The sequence below is a fragment of the Mustela lutreola genome, chromosome 4 (genome assembly GCF_030435805.1).
Source record: "Mustela lutreola isolate mMusLut2 chromosome 4, mMusLut2.pri, whole genome shotgun sequence".
Lineage (NCBI taxonomy): Eukaryota > Metazoa > Chordata > Mammalia > Carnivora > Mustelidae > Mustela > Mustela lutreola.
The window spans coordinates 41195947-41221232 of record NC_081293.1 but is presented as its reverse complement, the minus strand read 5'-3'; the positions used below and the strand labels follow the sequence as shown (position 1 = coordinate 41221232).

Sequence of the window (25286 nt, the reverse complement as noted above, 5' to 3'; positions counted from 1 at the left end):
CCTGTATTTTAGATGAGGGAGGGGAGAACAGAATAACCATTCTGCATTGTCCCTAAAGCATTCCCCAGGATTAAGGCCTGCACTCCAAGGAAGAGTACTTGAACCTTATCCAACCTGGAGGAAGAGCAATTGGCAACTCTAGCCTCCTCTAGCCATCTGGTTATGTAAAGAGGAATAAAAAAAGACTAAAAACATTTCAGAAAGTTGCATCCCAAAGACTCAGGCCCACTAAAAAAGGAGATCTAATCATAAGATTTTACAATGCTTTTCTTCCTCAAAACCCTACCATATCAATGAGGCTTCACTATGTTAGCAGTGGGTTATAACTGAAAAAGTTCCAAGTTGCAAGTCACAACTCTACTTAAGGAGAAATTCTTAGGAAGACCAAAGACAATAGAGATAGAAAAAGATTTAAAAAAAGAAAAAGGAAATTAGAAGAAACTGCAATCCCTGGCACCTACAGCTATGGGAAACATTTAGACAGAGCCCAGCTCCTCGCTAGAATGACAAAAACAAAAAAACAAACAAACAAACCTCACTCTAAAAGCCTAAGTTCCTACCTCAGTTCCTATTACTCGAATACTAAGTCTAGCTTTCAACAAAAATTACAAAACATTCTAAACAAGTAAAAGAAAAGCCCAACCATCTGAGGAGACAAAGCAAATATCAGAACTACATTCAGATATGACACACATACAAATTATCAAGTAAGAATTTAAAATAACTAAGAGTTCTGACCCAAAAAAAAAGTAAATAATGTGCAAAAACAGATGGGTAATGTATACAAAAAGATGGATGCTCTAAAAAGTAGAAGAAGGAAATGCTCAAAACTCAAAGAAACAATCAGCGAGCTTTAAGATATGCCAACAGAAACTTCCCAAACTAAAGAGAAAGAGGAAAAAGAATGTGGGTGGGGGGCAAATATATAATATATATTATATATATATATAATATATATATATATAAAATATATAATAACTACTGGACAACTAAAAAAAGTGTAACACATGTATGATGGGAATGCCACAAGGAGAATGAAGGAAAGAAGGGAGGGAAGTGGGAGGATGGGAAGAAGGGAGGGAGGGATAGAGGGAGGGATGGAAGGTAGGAACAGAAATACTTAAAGCAAAATTAATCAAGAATTTCCCAAAATTAGTAACAGACACCAGACCACATCAAGAGGCTCAGAAAACACCAAGGAGGATAAATACTCAAAGCATACCATATTCAAACTGCAGAAAACCAAAGACAAGGAAAAATCTTGAAAGAAGCAAGAAGGGGGTAAAAATACCTTACCTACAAAGGAACAAGGATAAGAATTACATCAGATTTCTCATCAGAAACCACACAAACAAGATTATAGAGTGATGTGCTTTAAATGTTAAGAGAAAAAAAAAACCCAAATTTAGAATTCTGTATCCAGTGCAATTATCTTTCCAATGTGAAGGAGAAACAGACTTTCACAAACGGCAAAAACTGGGGGATTTTGCCACTAGCATATCCTCTTTGCAGGAAATTTTAAAGAAGTTCTTCAAAGAAAAGGAAAAAGCATGAAACTAAGACATACATTAACAAACGACATCATAAAAAAAATGAAGGTAGAAACAGAATTGTTTATTTTTCTTCTTCTCAATTGATCTAATAACTTTCTAATTAATAATAGCAACAATGTACTGGATATTATAGCATATGGATAAATAAAATGAATGACAACAATGTAAGGAATAAGAGGGGGGAAATGGGACTACTGTGTAATAAGATAATTGGAGTATCCATGAAATAGCATGTTATTTGAATGTGAACTCAAATTTATTATAAATGTATATTGCAAACACTAGGGTAACCACTAAAAAAAAAATTCTAATTAAGGAGACAAAATGATTTACCATAAGTGACTTACCACAAAATGATGAATTAAAATCAGAAAAAGCAGAAAAATGGGGGAAGATCAAGAAACAAAGAACAAGTATAATAAATAGAAAATAGTTACAAATACGATATACATTAACTCCACCACATTATTATCACTTTAAATGTTAATAGTCTAATAAATATATTCACATGTCAGTAGATTTTTTAAAAGACCCAAATAAAAGTTGTCTACAAGAATCCCACTTTAGGGGTGCCAGGTGGCTCAGTCAGTTAAGTATCCAACTCTTGGTTTCAGCTCAGGTCATGATCTCAAGGTCATGAGATCAAGCCCCACATTGGGCTCTGGGCATTGAGTCTACTGAAGATACTCTCTCTCCCTCTCCTTCTGTGTCCCCTACCCTCCCCCAAAGAATCTCACTTTAAATATAAAGACAAAGATAGATTTTTTAGAAAGGGAAAGAAATAGATATAGCATGCTAACACTAAGCTAGAGTATCTATATTAATCTCAGGCAAAGCAGACTCCAGAACAAGGAAAATTATCAGGGACAAGGAGTGGCACTACATAATGATAAGTTTTCCATTCTCCAAAAGGACATAACAATCTTTAATATGTATGCATCTAACAAAAGTGTCAAAATATGTGAGGCAAAAAGTAATAAAACTACAAAGACAAATGAATAAATCCACTACTTTAGTTATAGACTGCATCATCTTTCTATCAGTAGTTGACAGACTCAGTAAGCAGAAGATGAATAAGGACACAGTTGAATTGATCAACATCAGCAATCAATTATATCTAATAAATATTTATTTATTAAATATTTCCTTCAATAACAGCAGAATAAACACTCTTCTCAATAAACACTCTTCTCATGGAACATTCACAAAGATAGGTCACATCTCGAGCCATAAAACCACTAAAATAAATTTGAAAGAGTACAAAATATGCTCTCAGACCACTGTGAAATTAAACTAAATAAAAGAAGAATAGCTGGGGATTAAACATGTGATTAGATAACACAGAGGTCAAAGAAGTCTCAAGAGAAATTTAAAAATATTTTGAAATAAATTAAATGGAAATACAACTTACCAGAATTTGTGAGATATAGCAAAAGCAGTGCTTAGAAAGGAATTTAAAGTATTAAATACATATATTAAAAAAAGAAATATAAAATCAACAACTAAGCTTCTACCTTGGGAAATTAAAGAAAGAGGAGCAATGTAAACCTAAAATAAGCAAAGAAAATAAATCATAAAAATTAGAACAGAAATAAATGAAATTGATAAGAGCAAATCAATAGAGAAAATAAACCCAAAAACTGGTTCTTTGCAAAGATAAATAAAATCAACAAACTTATAACCTGGATAATCAAGAAAAAAAGTGAGATGATAGCAATTATAAATATCAGAAATAAAAAGGGACCATCACTACTGATTCTATAGACATTAAAAGGATAAGAGAGGAATATTATCATGCCCTCAAATTTGATAACCTAGATTAAAGAGACCAATCCCTTAAAAAACATCAACTACCAATACTCACAAAAGAAAAGGTAGATCAGGTCAATTGGTCTATGTTTATTAAAGAAATTAAATCATGAAAAACTATACCAATTCTCTCCAACCTCTTCCACAAAACAGAATCATACAGAATACTTCCTAATTCATTCTATGAAGCTGTCATTGCCCTAATATCAAAACCAGATAAAAACATTCAAAAGAAAAGAAAAAAAAACTATAGACCAAAATCACTCATGAACACAGATACAAAAATCCTCAACAAAAATAACAGCAATCAAATCCAATGTATGCACCTATAATTATACACCATGACCAGCAAAATTTATTCCAGGTATGCAAGTTGGTTCAACACTTGAAAACCAATTAATATAATGCAAAACAGCCTAAAGAAGAAAAATTATATTTTTAACATATCAATATATACAGAAAAAAACATTTAACAAAACCCAAATAATTCACAATAAAAACTCCCAGGAAACTAGGATTAGAGGAGGGGAACTTCCTCAACTTGATAAAAAACATCTACAAAAAAATTTACAGGTAACTTAATGATGATAAACTAGATGCTTTCTTCTAAGATGGGGGACAAGGCAAGGATGTCCTCTCTCATCACTCCTAACCAAGATCAAATTATAGAAGTCCTACCTAATGCGTAAGACAAAAAAGGAAAATAAAAGATACAGAGATTGGAAAGGAAAAAATAAAATTGTCTTTCATCTCCAATGACATGATTGTCTAAGAAGAAAATCCCAAAGAATCAACAACAACAAAAGAACTCCTGGAACTAATAAGCAATTATAGCAAGATAGAAGGGTACAAAGTTAATACACAAATGTCAATTCCCTTCCTATATACCAGCAATGAATAAATGTAATTGGAAATAAAAAACACACCATATGTTAGCTTGACCCAAAATGAAATACGGAGGTATAAATCTAACAAAATCTGTACTGGATTATAGGAGGAACACTACAAAACTGAAGAAAGAAAGGAAAGATCTAAATAAATGAAGAAATATCCAATGTTCATGGATAGAAAGACTCAAAACTGTTAAGATCTCAATTCTTCCAAATGTGTTTTATGGAGTCAATGCAATCTCAATCTAAATTTCAGCAAGTTATTTTGTAGTACCAATAAACTCATTCTAAAGTATATGTGAAAAGGCAAAATATTTAGAATAAGCAACACTACAGTATTGAAGAACAAAGTTGTGGAGCACTGACAGTACGGGATTTCAAGACTTACTATTATAAAGTTTCAGTAATCAATACATCATGGTATTGGTGCAAAAACAGACAAATAGATCCATAGAGGCCCAGACATAGACCCACACAAACTCAGCCAACCAATTCTTGAGAAAAAAGCAAATGCAATTTAGTGGAGAAAGAATATTCTATTTAACAAATAGCTTTAAAACAACTGGACATCCATAAACAACAACAAAATCTAGACCTTACAGTTATAAAAATTAACTCAAAGTAGATTATAGGCCTAAATGTAAACCACAAAACTATAAAACTTCTAAAATGTAATTGTACTGGTACCCAAGGGCTACCATAACAAAGTATCACAAACTGGGTGGCTTTAAAACAAAAGAACTCATAAAAAGCTTAACAATTTAGGGGTGCCTGGCTGGCTCAGTGGGTTAAAGCCTCTGCTTTTGGCTCAGGTCATGGTCTCAAGGTCCTGGGACTTGAGAGAAGCAGGGAGCCTGCTTCCTCCTCTCTCTCTGCCTGCCTCTCTGACTACTTGTGATTTCTGTCTATCAAATAAATAATTAAATCTTTAAAAAAAAAAAAAAAGCTCAACAATTTAAAAATAAATTTTAAATGGGCAGAAGATGTAAACTTACACCTCACCAAAGAATACACAGAGATGGCAAATAAGCATATGAAAAGATGCTCAACATCATATGTCATTAGAGAGCTGCAAGTTGTAAGACATTACTACATACCTATTAGAAAGGCTAAAATCCAAAAAATTGACCAAATACTGTTAAGGATGGAAATTCATTGCTGGGAATGCAAAATGGTACAGCCACTCTGGAAGACAATTTAGCACATTTTACAAAGTTAAACATAGTACTGCCATTATGATCTAGCAATTATACTCCTAGGTATTCATACAATTTATTTTAAATTTATACCCACACAAAACCCGGTGTTCAAAGACTGATAGTTGCTTTATTCATAATCATCAATGATCGGGGGGACAAGATAGAAACAAATGTATTTCAATGGTTGAGTGGATAAACAAACTGTGGGACATCCACACAATGAGATATTATTTGGTGATAAAAAGAAAGGAGTTATCAAGCTATAAATAGATAGGAGGAACCTCAAGTGAATGTTGCTAAGAAAAAGAAGCCAGTCTGAAAAGGCCACACTCTGGGTAATTTCAACTATGTTACAAGATCTCTATCAGATATGTATTTTGCAAACATCATTTCCAAGTGTGAGGCTTGTTTTTATTTTCTTAACAGTATCTTTCACGGAAGTTTTTAACTTTTTTTTAAAGTTTTTAACTTTAATAAAGACTAAATTATCAATCTTTGCTTTCATGGTGATCCATGGATGATTCCTTTTGGTGTAGTATCTAGAAACTTACCACCATCACCAAGGTCACCTATATTTTCTCCTGTGTGATCATTGTGGGAAAACTCACCCCTTAAAAGATATTTTGAAGCCCTAACCTCTATAGTACCTGTGAATGTAAACTTATTTGGAAAGAGGTTATTTTCAGTCGTAATCAAGTTAAAATGAGGTCCTAATGCAATGACTGATGTCCTTTTAAGATCAGAGAAATTTGGACACAGACGCAGATGAAGAAATCCATGTGACAACAGAGGCAAAAACTGGAGAGATGTGTCTAGAAGCCAAGAACAGCAAGGATTGCTGACAACCACCAAAAGCTAGGAAGAAGCAAGGAAAAATATCCTTCTGTAGAGACTTCAAAGAGAACATGGCCTTGTGACAAATTTTTATAATTTTACCTCCAGAACTGTGAAAGAATATATGTCTGTTGTTTTGTTTTGTTTTGTTTTGTTTTGTTTTGTTTGTTTTAAGCCATCCACTCTGTAGTATTGTGTTACAGTGGCCCTAAGAAACTACTGCATATGCTAGTACTAGAAAGTACAGTGTTGTTACAGATACAAAAATAATAATAATAATAATAATAATAATAATAATAATATGTAGAAGTTGCTTCAGAATTAGGTAATAGGTAGAAGATTTAGGAGTTTTGAGGCACATGATAGAAAAAGCCTAGATTGCCTTGAAAAGGCTGTTGGTAGAAACAGGGACATTAAAGATGATATTGTGAAGGGTCAGAATGGTGAAAAAAGCATCTACAATCTTAGAAAATACATACATCATCTTAGAGAATACATATACTGTCAAGAATAGAATGTTACTAGCAATATAAATTTAAAGATTCTTCTGGCAAAGACCTTAAAAGAAAATAATGAATAGATTATTCATTACTGGAAGAAAAGCAATCATTGTCACAAATTGGCAGAAACTGGCTGAATTACGTTCTACTGTTGGATGGAAAGCAAAACATAAAACTACAGTTGATCCTTAAACAAAGTGGAGGTTAGGGGCACTGACCCCTCATACAGTAAAAATTCACCTATAACTTTTGACTTCCCCAAAACTTAACAATGAAAAGTCTACTGTTGACTGGAAGCTTTACCAAAAACACAAAGAATCAATTAATACATCATTTGTAGGTGTATCATATATTGTATTCTTACAATAAAGCTACAGAAAATAAAATATTATTTAAATAAACCATAAGGAAGAGAAAAAACATTTACAATACTATACTGATATTTATCAGAAAAAAATCCACATATACGTGGACCGACATAGTTCAAACCTATGTTGTTTAGGGGTCAGCTGTAATGAACTTGGCTATTTAGCTGAGGAGACTTCTAAGAAAAGTGTGGAATGGGACCATGGTTTCTTCTTGCTGCCTACAGCAAAATCCAAGAGGAAAGAAATAAACTGAGGAAGGAGTTGTTAAGTGAAAAGGAACCAGGACTTGATGATTTGGAATATTCTCAATCTATCCAATATACCATGCTCTAGACATAAGACTAAGGGTATGGCAGGACAAACTTCAGTGAGAGCATGGCCCTGCTCACAACTTGATTTCAGACATCTAGCTCCCAGCACTATGAGAAAACACAGATATTAGGCACTAAGAGCACAACCACAAAAGAAAAAATTGATAGAGTCAGAAGAATTTAAAAATCCTGCTCTTCAAAAGATAACGTCACGAAAATAAAAGGATAAGCCACAGGCTGGAAGAAACACCTATCTGAAAGGGGACTTGTTTTCCAAATATATTCATACCTCTACAAGAAGATAAACAGCCCAAGTTTTTTTTTTTTTTGTAATGAGCGAAATATCTGAATAGACATTTCACCAAAGAAAAACTATAGATGTAAATAAATATATGAAAAAATGCTCAACACCACTGGTGAACAGAAAATGCAAAAGAAAACAATAAGATACCACTACAGACCCACTAGAATGGCTGAAATGAAACACACACACAAACAGTACAAAATAGTTCTAGCAAAAATGCGGAGCAACTGGAACTCTCATGCACACCTGTCAGGATCACTTTACTCATTACCTTCCTTTATTTTCTTAAAAGCACTTTTCATTACCTTACAGTTTACTTATGTATGTAAGTCCTTATGCATCTGCATGCATGTGTCCTATCTCCCTCAACATAAGTACCATGGTGACTTGTGTCACCATGTGTTACCTCAGCACCAAAACGAATGGCACAGACTGGGCATTCAACACATACATATTAAAAGGAACAGAAATAAATAATATGAAGGTAAGTTCCTCGAAGGCAAGGAACCTAGCCATATCAGTCCATGCTGCTGGTGTAAAAGAAAATGTATTTAGACCACCAGGAGTGTGCACATTCAAATTATCTGGAGCACACTGCAGAACACTGATTCCAGACCAAACCAAACCAATGAAATCAGAATCTAAGAAAGTGATTCAAGTTTTGATCATTAAAGTTCTCCAGGTGATCCCAGCATGCAGGCCAGACCAAAATTATTCAGGAAATGGAACCTAGGCTGTGGAGCTGTACACACTTGGGAGAAAATCTTGGGCAAGTTACTTAACCTCCCTCAGCATCAAAAATCCAAGCTACAAAATGGGAATAATACACACCTCACAAAGACTGAGATTATGAACAAAGCTCTTAGTAGATGTTAATTTGCCTCTCCAGGGCAAACTTGAAGTTTTCACTGTGTGGTATGATAAATGTTAATTCAATCATCAATTCATACCTTCTATTGTTACCTGATTACTGAACTGAACATTTTCATTGGAGAAGTTCGGAACTTTTTTTCACTGTCCTGATGATAAGATGCTGCCTGAAGCTATTTTAAATTTATAAGTAACTAAACTTTTAAGGGAAATCTACCTGATTATTTACACCTGGATGCAGGTTAGAATCAACCCAAACTTTCTTAAAATAACCAATACCAATGTCCAGACCTTGTGCAAGCCAATTAAATCAGAATCCCTAGAGTACATCCAGAATTATCAGTAGTCTTACAAAGCTAATTGATCTGTGATTCTAAAAGAAAATCAGCTCTGAAAAATACCTGATTCACACAAATGACATCCCATGCTAATTGCACATCTGAGTCATTCATGGAGCTCTCAAAAATATTGATTCCAGATTCTTGCCATAACTTAGTGAACCTGTCCACATTGAGCCTGTCATTTAGCAAAGTGTCATAAAACCTCCCCCTAGTGATTCTAAAAGAAACCCACAGGGAGCCATTACTTTATACCATGCATTTACTCTCCCTATTGTGGACCAGCAAAGATCATTTAGAACTTTCACACACCTTCCATGCCAAGCTTGCCCAGTAGCTTTTAATCAGTAGCTGATACAACACATCACAGAAAGTCTAAATTTTACAGATCTTTTCAGACCATTTTAATGTGCAGACTACTGACCCACATCATTTACCATATGCAGTGCCCAGCAACAGCTATACCAGCCTCTGGTCTTTCTCACCAAATCCCATTAGGCTGCCTATTTGGAAATGACAAAATGGAATACCCAGGTCTTATTTCCCTTTAAGTGGTATACAATACCGGGACTAATGAAATTAACCTCACTGGTCAGATGAGTCCGAATTGAAATCTAAGTCGTTTTCTGAACCTAGAGGCAAATTGTTATATTTGCTTCCCATAGAAAGATAATAAAATCTAAGGAAAGGCGATCTCTGAATTAGGAGCATTAATAGAGTGCCCTGCAATTTTCAGACTCCACTAAACACAGCAGCATAGCAGGGCCCTTAGGAATGATTTTAGGAGAGTCAATCAATCAGTACACATATCACCCTGCCTGCACTACCAGGCAGATGATAATAGCATTTAAACAACCAAGCATTATTTTAAGCTTATTAAATACACTAACTCATGTGATCCTTACAATAACCCTACCAAGCAAATACTATTATTATTCCCCTTTCATACATTTAAAAAAAACACAAGTGTGCACAGCAGTTAAATGATTTGAACAAAGACACAGAGCTAGTAAGTGGCAGCTTTTGAACCCAGGCAATTTGCTTCAGTCCATTACCTTAACTACTACCCTACAACATAGATAAGTGATGGCCAAGCAGTCTTAAAATAAATTTTTTGAGTTAGTCTGCAACAGAAACTGGAGGTTTCTGTGTGTACTATGGGTAAGTTACTTAACCTCTCTGCACCATTTTTGCACCTGAAAAACAGAGATAATGACAGTACCTGCCTCACTTGAGTTGGGCTGAGTTGGGGTGAGGATTAAACAAAACAATGCATGCGATGGACTTAGAACAGTATTTTGCATTTTTAAGAGCTGTGGGTGTCAGCTTGTATTATTATTATTTATATCCCAATACAGCACAAGTAGTCAGGGAAAAATGACAATGTATTAAACTGAAAATCTCTTCTGGTGATCTTAGAACTGTAGAGTCTGTAAACCCCCAGTACATCAGATACATTATGAAATGCAAAATGAAAGAGTTTCACAAGAACTTTACAATTGCCGCTGTGACAAAGTCCCAGACCATCCAGTCCAAGACAATGAGAGCCCCATTTGCTACAGTTTGGCCCTTTTAGCCAACAACCTCAATTATCAAGCTGTATACATATAACCACACCACGAGCCAGATTTTCAACGAGCTGCAAACAGGGGATTCAGGGTTGATTGGAGAAGACCCTGTCAGGGTCCACCTCAATTTCCAAAGTCCACCTCAGTTACATTTGCATAAACAAAAGAAAAACAAAATGAGAAGTCAAACAAAAATATGTACCATTCATCATGTGCTTGCCACTTATTACATGGCTTCCATATATTACCTCATTTAATCCCAAAACACACCTCCAGGGTCTAACATTCCCAGAGAAAACCACACTAGCCCACTGGTTTTAGCTCACTTTAAAGTCATGATGACACATCTCAAACAGGTATTCGACACTGCCTGACAGTCCAATCCCATTTCCCTAGCTAGTTCACTTTTCCGCTCTCTGTAAGGACAAGAGCACATGTGTCTCCTCCAAGTTCTAACACCTCTTCTCCCCTCCCTGTGCCCTTTCGGCCAATGACCACCTCACAAACACATGGTGCCACTACCTCGTCTGCACCCACACCTGTTGTCTTGGCTTCCCCCCAAGTTATAATGAAATATGTGTTCCTGTCAATTCAAAGCCACCACCCATGTGCCCTGGGGTCTCCTCCCTTCTCAGATATTCAGGGACTTTCCCCTGCAATGTTCCCTTATCTCATATGCATTTCTCCCTATGAGTTCAATCACACAGCATATAAACATATTCTAGTTTCTTCTATCATGCAAAAAAAAAAAAAATCCACTTGACTTTAAGACCCCTCTATTCCACTAGTCTTTCTTATTAAAATGATTAAAACCCTAACCCCACCTTCATCTTAGTCGCCACAGTTAACCACCCCCTTCTCCCTTTTATGGCCTCCCCTCCTCCTCTTTGTGTACACTCTCAACCTAGGTGTTCAACCAACCCCTTCATTTAAATACCTTCTATATGGTAGTGATTCCAAAGCTCTGACATCACCCAGGACTTCAGACTCAAATTTCCAAAGGCCAATCTAAAAACTCAACTTAAAATTCTACCACATTTATATTATGTATATTTTACCATAATAAAAATAAATAAATCTGCAAGGTGACAGATGGAAAAGGACAGAGAAATAATATGTGGAAAAAAAAAACAAAAAAACAAGGGTGGCTAGATGTTCATGGTAGGACCCAGAAGGCAAATACAGAGAGTTCACGGGAAAATTCTTTCCAGCTATGTTGTTTGTATGTTACACGTTGGAGAAAAACCTAGCAGGCATCTCAAACCTAACATATTCAAAACCTAATTCTTGGTTCCATCCCTTCCAAAAATGAAACCTACCCCCCCCACACACCTACAGTTTTCCCGTTCTCATTAAACAGAGAGACCAAAGTAGGCAAGGCAAAAACCCAGGACTCAGTCTTGACTGGCTATCTCCCACCTGAATAGAAGTCCTTCATGGCAGGGACCCTGACTATCTTGTTCATGTATATTCCTGTGTGCCTGGCACATAGGAGGAGGTATTCAAAACTGGCTGTTGAATTAACTGATGAATTAATGCTGCTTCTTGCTAGGGCCCTCAGCCCTCACTGGTCCTTCAGCGGGAATGGAGTTCTTGGCCTCTACACCTCCCCAGATCCAGCCAGCGAAGGCCATGCCTTAGTACCCGGTTATGGCTTCTTATCAATCACATCAGCTCCATGCTCCTCAACGAGAGTTCAAGGCCTTTCTTTACCACAGAGCCAAAGTGTTTCCTGCCCCAAACCTGCCACACACAGGAACCACAACACATGTCACAGTACAGCTGGGCATCACACTGCCCAGACTGAAGGTCCTCACCGCCCCCCAGGCTTCAGTGAACTTGGGCCTCACTCTGCCCAGGGCCTGCCCCAAAACCAGCGCAGGCAAGCCTCGTGGTGTCTGGGGCCCCCGCCCACTCCTTCAGCCCCTGGGCATCAGTGGCTTTTCCCTCTGGGACCACAGGGTGAGCCCAAGTCCGCCCTCTCGCGCTGCTGCGCAGCGGGGCCTCCAGCATCCTTCCCAGTCCCACCCGGCACCCCCACCACCCTTCCTCACCTGGCCCTGCCCCGCCCTGCCCCGCCTGGCCCAACCGCCCCCGGCCCACCCCCTAGCCTACCTCGCCAGTTGGGTTCTCGCGGGAGCCCGCCAGCCCTGCGGGGTCAGTGCCTCCAATCCCATAGGCGCCCGCGAACCAACACACAGGAGTGTCGCCGCTGCTAAGTGACCGGGGCCAACACTGCGCCCCTGCTGGCCGTTCGAGGCACTGCAATGCTAACTGCGGACACTGCGGGAGCTTCCCTGTGGTCATTGGTCCACCACCCTGTTGTATATACCCCTTTCCTAAGATAAGTTCCTGATGCCGGCAGCATTCTGAGCCATGCCCGCATCTCGAACCACTGACGACTGTGTTCTCTAGGGGCGGTCATTTGGTTCATACCTACCCCTGACCCCCTCCCTCGCCCCCACCCCGCCCCGTGATGGGCAACACTGAGTCTCAGAGGTACAGGGTGGGGGGTGGATTTGCATTATCAGAGGAATAACAGAGGAATCAGGAATCAGAGGAATTATTATCAGAGGAATTATCAGAGGAATAACAGATGGAGTATTTGGGCCCTTTGGACAGGACAGACTGTTGCAGAAGTCACTAACCTGTGCTAGACTGTGAAGTCAGTTGGCTACAGGTCAGTTGAGAGTTTCAGTTAGTTGTCAGTGTAGAGGGAATTCAGGATATAAATGTTGCCTCAGTACATGAAGCTAGAATTTTTTATCTTCGTGAGTACATCTTTCTCCATTTGGTCCTGCCAGACCCATTCTGGTAGATCCAGTTCCCTTGAAGTCATGACAAGACCTGCCTCTCTTAGCCCACAGCCGTCAATGTTGGTGTAAGGAGACAGCCATATCCTTGGGGGAAGGGGGGAGAGGGGGTGTCACTAAGCAAAAACGGCCACCCTCTGTCCAGGCATGGAGGGGTCAGCTTCCTGCTCTGTGAGTCACTGACAATAGGTAGATGCCTTCTCTCCCTCTAAGCCCTGGTTTTTCCTCGGCAGCCAAGTTCCCCTCCAGGTGACCATGCCATTGCCAGGGTAAGATTCCTCTTTTTTTTCTTTTTTTTTTTTTAAGACTTTATTTATTTATTTGTCAGAGAGAGTAAGCACAGGCAGACAGAGTAGCAGGCAGAGGCAGAGGGAGAAGCAGACTCCCTGCTGAGTAAAGAGCCCTATGCAAGACTCGATCCCAGGACGCTGGGATCATGACCCGAGCTGAAGGCAGCTGCTTAACCAACTGAGCCACCCAGGCGTCCTGGTAAGATTCCTCTTAAAGATGGTACCCATGGCTAATGTATCTTTTGTTTTTCATAGTCTCTAATATCAGAACCCTGCACATGGTCACCATTTCAAAAGTAGGAGCAGTATGAATGAACTGAGATGTAATAAATATTGTAATGTCCCTGCACAGATGGCTGTCCTGGGGGCACACAAAAGGAAGAATTCCCACCCATAACATCAGGAAATCCCTGAATGGAGACTAAACAAACATTTGATCAAAGCCACCCTGAGGTCTCTATCCCCCAACTTTCTTCTAAACCACGCAAGCATCTCAGAGGCCACTGACCCAGAAGGCTTTTCTTGGCTTCTGTGAAAAATTCAGAGAACTATGTAGTGTGTTATCAAACTTTCTACCAGTCTTTGGAGGCCTGTTTGAAAACCCTGTGTCTGACCAGTTGTCAGAAGTGCAAGAGTCTCATAGGCCTGGACTTCAGTCCATGCTCTGCTACTGAATAGCTAGTGACCTCAAGCAGATTACTTCCTAACTTCTGCCTTGGTTTCTTTTCTGTTTTGTCTTTAAGAGGCTGTAAGGTTGTAAGTGCTTAATGAGACAAAGTACAAAAGCATCCAGCACTCGGGTCTGCCACGAAATGTCGCTTCCCTTTCCCAGGAGGATGGTTTCCCACATTTTGCTAGGGCTATGGCTCTTCGGTAGTTGTTGTGCTCATTGTTTCCATTTCTTATTGTCAGCTTTTCTCTAAGCAAAGGACTCCCTACTGGGGGGGCCTCTGTCCTGTTATAGGTAAGGCTGGAGAGCCTTCACAAATTAGACCAGACATGTGTGCACCCCAGACAGTCAAAAGGCAGGTCTAGAAGACCAGGTTGCTAATATTCCCTTTCCTCTAAGCCCCAGGACTCAACCCCACAAGACTCTCCACCACACAAGCCCAGGCCCTTGCTCCTTATTGCAGGCCTGGTCCTCTAGTCCAGGCCTCAGTTCTGTCTCTCCTAGTCCACCCTTCGAGGTCCCCTTTCTAGCCTAGCTGAGGAGTGTCTTGGCTATCCCCGCTCTCCACCGTTGCCCCGCAGACACCACCTTCTCATGTTCTCCTTTGCCCTGCGCTCACTGCAGATCTCTGGGAAAGCTCACACAGCGGGTAGCGGGGGTGGGGGACGGTTGGGGAGCAGCAGTGACCAGCCCAGAGAGGTAACACTGATTCTGCAGTCACAGTCTACCTCCCTGCCTCTGGTTTGGGCATTCCTGCTCAGTCTTGGATGGACCTGAGGACCAGGCAAATGCCTGATCTCTGCTGAGGTGGGGCCCATCTGCTTCTTTCAAATGAAGAATTTACTGTCAAAATGTCCCATAGCCCAAACCATGGGTCTCTGGACACCATCAGAGAGGATCCTTGAGGGCCTTCCAGACCCCAGTGGGCAGCTTGCACCCAGGACCTTACAACCCAAAGTCATTTTTTCACAGTCCACAAAGTCTGTGCCCAAGTTCAGAGTTTTCTAAACCTGGCTTGAGCCAGAGAAGGACATAACAAAGAATAAGAAACAATGATATTAAAAAAAAGAATCATTTCGGCAACCCTTCCCATCCCTAAGATCCATCACGTTACAGGCCTCTGCTTTGCAGCCTGATTTATTTTTAGATGATGTTCTTCGCACCCAGCACCACCAAGTGTGAGTCGATGGGGATCGTGAGCTTAAAAGAAGCCGTGGTGCCTTCCTGTGTATTTCTTCCTCTCTGCTTAGCTTTGAGACACTTCACATAAAAGGCTCTATAAAAATAAATTGTGGAAAGTACAACGCCAATAAAAATCCTAGTGGAAAGCCAAAAACTATTTTATTTAAAGAGCAAAAGGACATGCACTTACCTCATTGTGAATTCCTAGCTGCCTAGTCCCCGAGCCTGGCACATGATAGATGCCCAATAAATATTAATTGATTGATCTATTAGTCGGCTGCTCATCTGTTTGCAGAGCTCCAACCAGCCCATCACTCTATGCACACCCCACAAAGAGACAGAATCCTTAGGCTTTGACAGGAGAGCTGCTAAGTTGGCAGGCAAGCCTGCCGCAAACTCTTGTACATAAATGCCCTGCCTTCCTCTTCCAATTCTACTTATTCACTGTAAAAATAATGATGTGGCAGAAAGTGAACTGCAAATGCTGCCAGATTCTAACAGAGGAGCTGAATCTGTGTCTTTCAAACCTCACGTATTACCCCTTGGTCTGTGCCAAGTCTTGGGTTCTCCAGCAAGAATACAGATGTCATCATCTTATTGCATCTTATTAACTAGACAGAGAGGGGGCAAACAAAAGGCAACTTCTTTGTTTCTCTCCAATGCCATTCAAGCTCAAGGTCCAGATGCATTGTTTTCTTAGGCCCTTGCCTATAAAATCTTGGGCAGGTCCCTAACTTTGAGCACCTAGAACAGTCCCATTTCAGTGTAAGATTCCCTCTACCTTCCTACCTGTTAGGCTCTCTGTCCTTGACGGCAGGACCACTTTAGGCTGCAAACAGGCAGGGGCAAATGAGCGCATCCGTTTCTCCTTCCTCATCAGGCGCACACCCACTTCCTCCTCTCCAGACCCAGCGCCTGTGACCTTTGCAGCTGGAATCCAGCCCCAGGCCCTCCGGGCTTTGCAGGTACTTTGAGCTGGCTGTTTGTCCTGAGAGAGAATCTTGTGGTTTCCCTTGAATTCCCCTGCAGGTGTCTTCTCCACTGCCTGGATGATGTTGTCTCTGGCCAGCTGTGGACAATGCCCTCCCTTTGCTCCTGCCTGCTACAGAGTACCAGTGAGTTTATGCAGTCTGTGCTGTGAGCCAAGGTGCCATACATATGGGTAAGTGGAGGCCAAAATGCAGACTTGGCTTTGTGCCCCAATGAAAGACTTCTCAAAAGGAGAAAAGGCCATTTTTGTATCACTTACCAGCTTTTTTATGATTCTCCCGAATACACGCTCTGTGTGAGCTGAGGTTCTGACTTTCTGGCTGGGCCCATGTCATGCCTACATATTTTATAAGGGCTTTAAACTGTGCCCCACCTGTAGGGCAGTGTGGCCGTAAGCAAGGCTATTGCCTCCTTACTCTACCAAGGTTATGACAGTTTATTCCCCAGCAGTCCTTTTTCTCTTTGCTCTCCCACCAGGCTTGTTGTTTCTGCCATCACCTCTCAGCTTTAGATTCCTTAGGCCTGGATGAGACACGAGCCCCTTTGTCTGGTATGTGCTGGGTAGGTAGCTAGCTTGTGCAAGCACACCCTGGACAGCGCTGATAATCACTATCTTGAGAATGTGAAGATCCCATCCTCCTTCATAGTCTCAGCAGGCAGAATATGTAGAAGAACGTGTTGCTCAGCACTCAAGGTCAGGGGCTCTGGGGATAGCCAACCCGGAGCTTCTCCCTTGTAATGAAGAATGTCCAAGATAGCAGGCCTTCACCTCCTTGGAATGCTGACTGGGCCATGAGAGGCTACAGATAGTTTCGAGGCTAGTTGCTGCATTTTAAAGCCTTGCTACATGGAGATCCCAGCAGCAGTCGCTTTGTCTAGTCATCTCTGGACTACCCATGTCTTGACCTCTGGATCCAACTCTTTTCTTTGGCCTCACCAGACCCTCACCTACACTTAGCTTAGAGTCTGCTGGGGTACAGCTACACTCCCTTGTGTCCCTCTCCACATCACCGCCACCAATTGCAGGAAACCCATATCAAGCCTTATAAATTATTCTCCTATGCCAGGTGAAGCACCGCTCTCCCTCACAGATATGGAAGTGGAAATGTCATAGCATTCCAACGTCAGTTTTCAGAGGAATTGTCCATTCCTGGCCTCCTTACTCTTTAAACCCCTACAGGTTATAGGTAGGTGATCACCCAGGATGCCGGTTTCCCAAAGTGACTCTTGAGTTGTTAATTGAATGAAGAAGGGAGCATGTACTACATGAGGGTGTCTCTCCTTCTGTTCCCTTTATATGTTAGAGCTTCATAGTGTGGTTATATTTGGGGTCTGTTCTAGAAAATATCTTGCCGATCCAACTATGTCATAGCATTGCCTTGAGCCCTCAGTACCTCTTGCAATGAAATTCATGTTGATCCCATCTTACTGAAACTATCCCTCTGGGGTATCTCATATCCAGAGATATCTCAAACTCAGAATGTATAAAACCAAAGTGATAAAACCAAACTAACTATGATATTCTTTGACTATCCCCCATCTCGGTTGATGGGCCCACCATTCCTTCTGCTCTGGAATCAGCAGTGGTTCCGCAAGTGATTCGATTACTGTTTGTCTCTCCCACACCAACCCTTCCTCCATCTCACAAACCAGACTATTTTTTCTGATTAGAGTTCTGATTATAACAAACACTGTTGAAAAGGCAACCTTAGTTCACAATCTGTCCACACCTCACCCTCCTGGCTCCTCTTACCTCTCAGGCCCCTGTTCACTCTCTGTATGCTGTGTCTCCATGCCCTTCAAGGTTTATACTTCTCCGCTTTGAGGAACATCTTGCTACCCCATAACAGGCCCTCCCCTCAGTCAGGACTGATACTCCCTTCTGGGAAAAATCTCTTTGCTCTATACAACATTCTTTCCCTATACCCTCATTCTAGCATTGTTGCCATTGATTATAGTGATGTGTTTGTATGCTATCTCCTTCACAGGGCACAAGCTCCCAGGGAGTAATCAGCAGCCACGGTCATCTCCATCCCCAACCTCACCCAGAGCCCTCTATGTAGTAGGTGCTCAGTAACTGTCAACTGAAGATGTGGCAGAAACACAGAGAGCTGTCCCCGTGTTCTTCCTGTTTCTTTTTCTCTAAGATTGCTTGACTCAAGCTGAGTCCCTTACTCTGCCACAGAGATTTGTGTAACTGAAGGATGGGATTATAATTTGTGGGGGGGGGGGGGGGGAATAGTGCAATCGCCACAATGAGAGCAGTATATAGATGGGCCATGGGGGAGTCACGTGCCCTTCGGACCCAGCTGGCGGCAGAGGCTGAGAGCCCTCACTCTTGTTCAGTGGATCTGTAACTTTCTGTGGAACCTGCCCTGCCGGTATGCAGAGCAGCCATGCCGTGGCTAAAGCAGAGTGGGGAAGACCATTTTTTTAAAAATTAAACTTGTTTCATTTTGAGGTAATTATAGATTCACATAAAGTTATGATAAAATACAGATGACCCCTGCACCCTTTACTCGGGTTGCCCTAAGGGTAACATGTTACGAAACTAGTGTAATATCACAGCCAAGATATTGACGTTCATCTCCATTGTTTCTATTTCTTTCCTTTTACTTGTACTCTGTGTGTGTGTGTGTGTGTGTTAAAATCTATAGTTTTATCACATGGGTAGGTTCACGTATCCAGCTCCACAGTGAAGACATAGAGCAGTTCCATTATCATCAGGGTCCCTCCTGCTGCCCTTCTGTGCTCACACTCACATACCTGCCCTCTCTTCCCCTCCTCCCTCCTTAACCTAAGGTTAACCAGGAATCTGTTCTCCATTTCTAGAACTTTTTCACTTCAAGACTGATTATACAAATGGAATCATACGGCGCACCCTTTTGTGACTGGCTTCTTCTTGGCATAATTCCCCAGAGATCCATCCAAACATGCAGAATTCACTCTTTTTGGCATTCACATGTCATGGTGTATGGAACTCTTTATATGGTTGGAGGGCATCTGATTGTTTCCAGCTTGGAGCGCTTACAAATAAAACTGCTGTGAAGATTCATGTACAGATTTGTGTGTGAATATGTTTCCATTTCTCTGAGATAAATGCTTAATATGCAACTGCCAAGTTACGATAACTGTATATTTACTTTTTTATAACAAACTGCCACACTGTTTTCCGGAGTGACTACAGCATTTTACAGGCCCACTGGCGGTGTGTGAGTGACCCAGTTTATCCACCTCTTCGCCAGCATGTGGTATTCTCACTCTCTTATTTACCATTCTGATATGTGTACAGAGGTATCTTATTGTGGCTTAATTTTTGCATCTCCCTAATAGCTAATGAGGTTGAACACCTTTTCATGTGCTTACTTGTCATCTGGATATAATCCTCAGGGAAATACCTGTTTGTGTCTTTTGTCTATTTCCTAATTGGATTTGGGGCTTTTTATTGTTGAGTTTTGAGAGTTCTTTATATATTCTAAATACTAGTCTTTGTTGGATGTGTGGTTGGCAAATACTTCCTCCCACTTTGCAGTTTGTCTTTTTATCCTCATAACAGAATTTTTCTCTGAGCAAAAGGCCAATTTATCTATTTTCCTTTTGATGTGTTATGCTTTTGATGAAAAAATCTAAGAATGCTTCGCCTAGCTAGCCCTGGATCCCAGTGCTCTCCTGGATTGTTGGGTTTTTTTCTTTTTTTCCCCCTAAGAGTCCCATAGTTTTACATTTACAGTTAAGTCTGTGATCCATGTTGAGTTCATTTTTGTATGAGGTGTAGGTTAGGGTCAGTTCTGTCTCCATATCTTTCTCTCACTGTCTGTGGACAGCCAATTGTTTCAGCACCATTTATTGAAAGGCTATTATTTCTCCATTAAATTTCTTCCGTACCTTTGTCAAAAATCAGTTGGAACTCTCTGTGTGGGTTTATTTCTGGGTTCTTTATTCTATCCCATTGATCTGTATGTCTACCGCTCTGCCATAACACACTCTCTCAATTACGGCAGCTGCATAGTAAACCTTAATGTTGGACACAGTGATTCCTTCTACTTCATTCTACTTTTTCAAGATGATTTTAGTTATTCTAGGGCCCATGCCTTTTCAGAACATATTTTTTATTTATATAATACCAATTATATTTAAAACATAAAACAAAATTTACAAAGTAAAGTTTAGAATAAGCATGTCTGTGTCTACAAAATACCTTGGCGGGCATTTGATAGGAATCACACTACATTTCTAAATTAAACTTTGTGGAGGAACATTCACATCTTCACAACGTTGAAGCCCATGGTAGTTCTACAATTGAGTGGTGAGCACGTATATGTTTGAGCTAACCTTATACAAATGGTGTGCTGGCACATACTAGAAGCCTAATAAATATTTACTGAAGACTTTGCACCTGTAGTTTCCAAATCTGGCCACACATACAACCCTCTGCTGAGCTTGAAAAAAGGATAGATTTCTGGGTTTTACCCCAGCCTTGCTGATTCAGAGTCTCCAGGGATGAAGCCCTTGGAGCTGAATTTTTAACACCTTCTCTAGTTGATTCTTAAGTACAGCCAGGTTTGAGGATGTATAATGCAGAAGCCAGACTCAGAAGCAGTTTGCAGGCAATGGGCTGAGTCCCTTAGGGCTGCGCTGCCCTTTCTGACTTTTGCCCTGCAACTGAACAAGCAACAGCTACAGTCAAGCCCGCCTAAGGCAAATGACCAGGTTCCTCATGAGATAATGGCTCCAAATGAGTAAATAAGACTGTGGGTGGAGGGGGAAAGGGAGGAGTTCCTTTCCTATAGGCAGGAGGACAAGATTCGTTGTGAACCTATAGGCATCCATTTCTTTTCCAAAGAGAATATAAGCACCCAGGGTTCAGCAGAGAGTGAGCAGTTCCAAAATTGTAAATACTGTTATTTACTCACTTTGTTGCATACATGATTGATTCCCTAAACTTGAGAGCTATGAAACTGTAATCGTGCACCAAGGGAGCTGGCTCCAGTCCTGAGTACATTTGAAACAAGACTGTTCAGATGCCTGGATATTTCTTTTTCATTAATAGCAAAACAAGGCCAATGACCTATAAGACTTCTCTCATAAAAAGAACAAGAAATTAGAAATAACAGCACATAGAGAAGAATTTCTAAATTAAATTTTAGAGTGTGGGCTTTTTTAAGCCTCTGTCTTTGTTTCTTCTGTTGTCTCTTTTTTTCTGTTTTGGTCTCTTTATTTTCAACTTAAAATTCATGATACAATTAATAAATATCGAAGAATAAAGGGATTTTTAACAAAATATATTCTCTTAATCTATCACCCAAACTCTGGGTGATTTCTCTTCCATCACTCTACTTGTCTGTGTGTACTCATAGATGCTCTTCTTTTTTATTATTATTTTTTATTATGTTATGTTAGTCACCATACAATACATCATTAGTTTTTGATGGAGTGTTCCAAGATTCGTTGTTTACATATAACACCCAGTGCTCCATGCAATACATCCCATCCCTTAATACCCATCACCAAGGCAACCCATCCCCTACCCCCAGCCCCTCTAAAACCCTCAGTTTGTTTCTCAAGAGTCCACAGACTCTCGTGATTTGTTTCCCCCTGATTTCCCCCCTTCATTCTTCCCTTCCTTCTAACATCCTCCATGCTATTTCTTATGTTCCATAAGTAAGTGAAACCATATGATAATTGACTTTCTCTGCTTCACTTATTTCAGCATAATCTCCTGCAGTCCCGTCCACGTTGATGCAAAAGTTGGGTATTCATCCTTTCTGATAGCTGAGTAATATTTCACTGTATATGTGGACCACATCTTTATCCATTCTTCTGTTGAAGGGCATCTTGGCTTTTTCCACAGTTTGGCTATTGTGGCCATTGCTGCTATGAACATTGGGGTAGAGATGGCCCTTCTTTTCACTACATCTGTATCTTTGGGGAAATACTCAGTAGTGTAATTGCTGGGTAGCTCTCTTCTATGGATGTCACCAGTGAGACATTCCAATGCCATTTGGAGTTATTATACCAAACACGGTTTTTAAATATTTATTTATTTATTTGAGAGAGTGTGTGAGTTGGTGGGGGAGGTGGCAGAGGGAGAGAGAGATTCTCAAACAGACTCTCTGCTGAGCACACAGCCCAATACATGGCTCGATCTCAGCACCCATTAGATCATAACCTGAGCCAAAGTCAAGAGTCAGACACAGAAACCACTAAGGCCTCCAGGGGCTCCGTGTATCACTTTTCTAAGTTGTGACCTTTTGTATTTGTTTCATTGTCTTCTTGGCTACATAATATCCCATGATGTTACTATATCATAATTATCCTTTTTCTTTTACCATCCTGTCTTTAATATTACCATATTTCATTGTTGCCATTTCTATGGTATTCTTTTTTTCAGCAGGCTGACATAACTGTCTTCAATATTACCAAATTCTAAGGCATTTTCACCATTTTTAGGTTGTTTTTATTGAGAACACTGCAATGAACCTCTTAAAATAACACATTTTTTTTCTTATGCTCAATTATTCTTTTGGGATAAATTCTCAGGACTGGTATTGTTAAGTACTGGGCATTTGTACTTTTATGGCCTTTGATACTTCTTAGTGTACCAATTTCACTCAAATTTTGCCAAAATTGGATAGTATTTTTTTAATTTTGCAAATGTCGTAAACCCAAATTAATCCATTGACATTATTTCGATTAGAATATGTATTTTTTCACCATTTGCATTTTTATTATGTACATTGTCTACTGAAATTAATCTATTATAAACCATCCTGGGCTTTCTAAATATTATAGATATTCATCTTTACTCACAATTATGTAAATGCTTCCCAATCCATTGCATATTTTTACATTAATTTTGGCATTTTTGCTGTATAGAAGTTTTAACTCTTTCAATATTGTCAACTTTGTAGTTCCTCTTTGTTATGCCTTATTATTGCTGTAAGCCAGAAGTGTATTATTCCTCTGTAGATCTGATAAAACTAGAGTTTGTTTTATACAGCTTTTCTCTGTTTGTTTTTTCCTAAATCAGCCCATCTGTAATTTTCATAGAGGAGGTGAGCTTTGAATCTAAACTCTCTTTTCCAGCTACCCCAGTTCTGTCTATGAAGGTGGCTTCCTTCCCCCATGTTGAAATGCTGCCATGTATCCCTCCTCATGTCTTGCCAGGTGTGGTTTTTTGGCGCAAACTGTGGTCCACCAGCTCTGTTTCTTTTGTGCATTTGTTAAGTCCACACAGTTTTAGTTTCTTGTTATGGCCAAGGTTATATATCATAACTTCTGGTAATGCTTGATCTACCAATTCTCTTTTTCTTCTGTATTAGATGTTCCCATCTTATTTTTTCTTCATATCATCTTTAGGATCAGGTTGCTGAGTTCAAAAAGGAAAATGCCTTTAAAAGAATTCACAACCATATGGAGTTGCATAGGAAGAACACAGAAAGATGTCAAAACACATTACTCCCAAGGCCTTGAGCCAAGTCTCTCAGCAGATTCCCTCAAGGAAACTAACAGCACTTTGAAATCCATGGAAACTCCTTCAACCAATGGAGAACGAAAAAGTACAAACTGGAACTTTGCATCTGTCCCAGAAAGTGTGTGCCAGTGAAGCAGCAAGACCTCACCCTGGGCTGGTTTATCTTGATGTAGGTGGTTGGTTCTCAAACCCTTTCACAAAGGGGAAGTCCCCTGTGAGCGCACACACAGCCACACACACACGCACGCACAGCTTTATTCAACATAAACCCCAGAATGGGAGAGAGGTCATGACTGCTATTCAAAATGAGTCTCAGAAGTGACAGCCATGGTCGTTTTAAAGTTAGTTCTTAACTAGGCCAGATCCTCCATTCCCTGCCACCCCCTCAGGGACCCACGGGTTTCTTTCCTGGTTATAGAGCTTATATGTACATTCTCTGGACTGAGGACATCTGAGAGTTCTTCCATGTGATCACTGTCAAAAGGATGTCCATGCAGAAACCTCAGGGCTCTGCCTCGGGTGACTCTCAGACTTTCTCTGTTCCCCTAAAATGACAGACAGCTTTCACTGGCCTGCTTGCCATTTGGCCAGCAGCAGCCTTCACCAAAGAGAATAGTTCAATTGCCTTCCTAATCCCAACAGACAACAGGGATTGTTTCAGCCTCCTAAGAGAGAAATATTTTGTGAGAGAAATAGTAGGACTCTTGGGACGTCTGGGTGGCTCAGTTGGTTAAGCAGCTGCCTTCGGCTCAGGTCATGATCCCAGCGTCCTGGGATCGAGTCCCACATCCGGCTCCTTGCTCTGCAGGGAGCCTGCTTCTCCCTCTGACTCTGCCTGCCACTCTGCCTGTGCTCGCTCTTGCTCTCTCTCTCTGACAAATAAATAAATAAATAAAATCTTAAAAAAAAAAATAGTAGGACTCTTGACATGTGATGGAAAGACATATGTGTTACACAAGTCCACATGGAAAACACATTCTAGAGGAAATGCAAAAACGCCCCAAAAGTTGAATCAGACAGATGCCCTGTGACTCTGCCTCTCCTAACTTTATGATCCTGGACAATTAAATAAGCCTAAGTCCCATTTATAAGACAGGAACAAGAATACCATTCAAAGTTGATATGAGGACTAAATGAAATTATTTATGGGAAATGCCTTTGTACCATTATTGTTGCAATGTCTAAAAGGACCAAAGAAAATAATTTGTTATATAGGTTTAAAGGATGCATGACTCCATCCTTAAGTAAAGTCCTCTTTATACCCATCAAAATTTCTCCCCATTTCCAGGATAAAATAGAGAATATATACAACAGGTATCCTTA

The 25286-nt window shown here is 40.2% G+C and overlaps 2 protein-coding genes across 3 annotated transcripts in view; both read right to left on the bottom strand.

Moving 5' to 3' along the window:
• Positions 1–12643, bottom strand: part of PTPN20 (protein tyrosine phosphatase non-receptor type 20) — a 115475-nt gene extending 102832 nt beyond the window's left edge. Inside the window, exon 1 of the mRNA XM_059169670.1 lies at positions 12599–12643. The gene's annotated coding sequence lies outside the window, so the exon portion shown is untranslated. The remainder of the gene's footprint in view (positions 1–12598) is intronic.
• A 7867-nt stretch (positions 12644–20510) lies between these two features.
• The window catches only part of FRMPD2 (FERM and PDZ domain containing 2), a 96614-nt gene continuing 91838 nt past the window's right edge, over positions 20511–25286 (bottom strand). The window contains exon 30 of one of the 2 annotated variants that reach the window (XM_059169669.1): positions 20511–24508. In XM_059169669.1, the coding sequence (XP_059025652.1) occupies positions 24490–24508 (19 nt within the window). In that variant the 3' untranslated portion in view covers positions 20511–24489. The remainder of the gene's footprint in view (positions 24509–25286) is intronic. The other variant, XM_059169668.1, reaches the window with a different exon arrangement.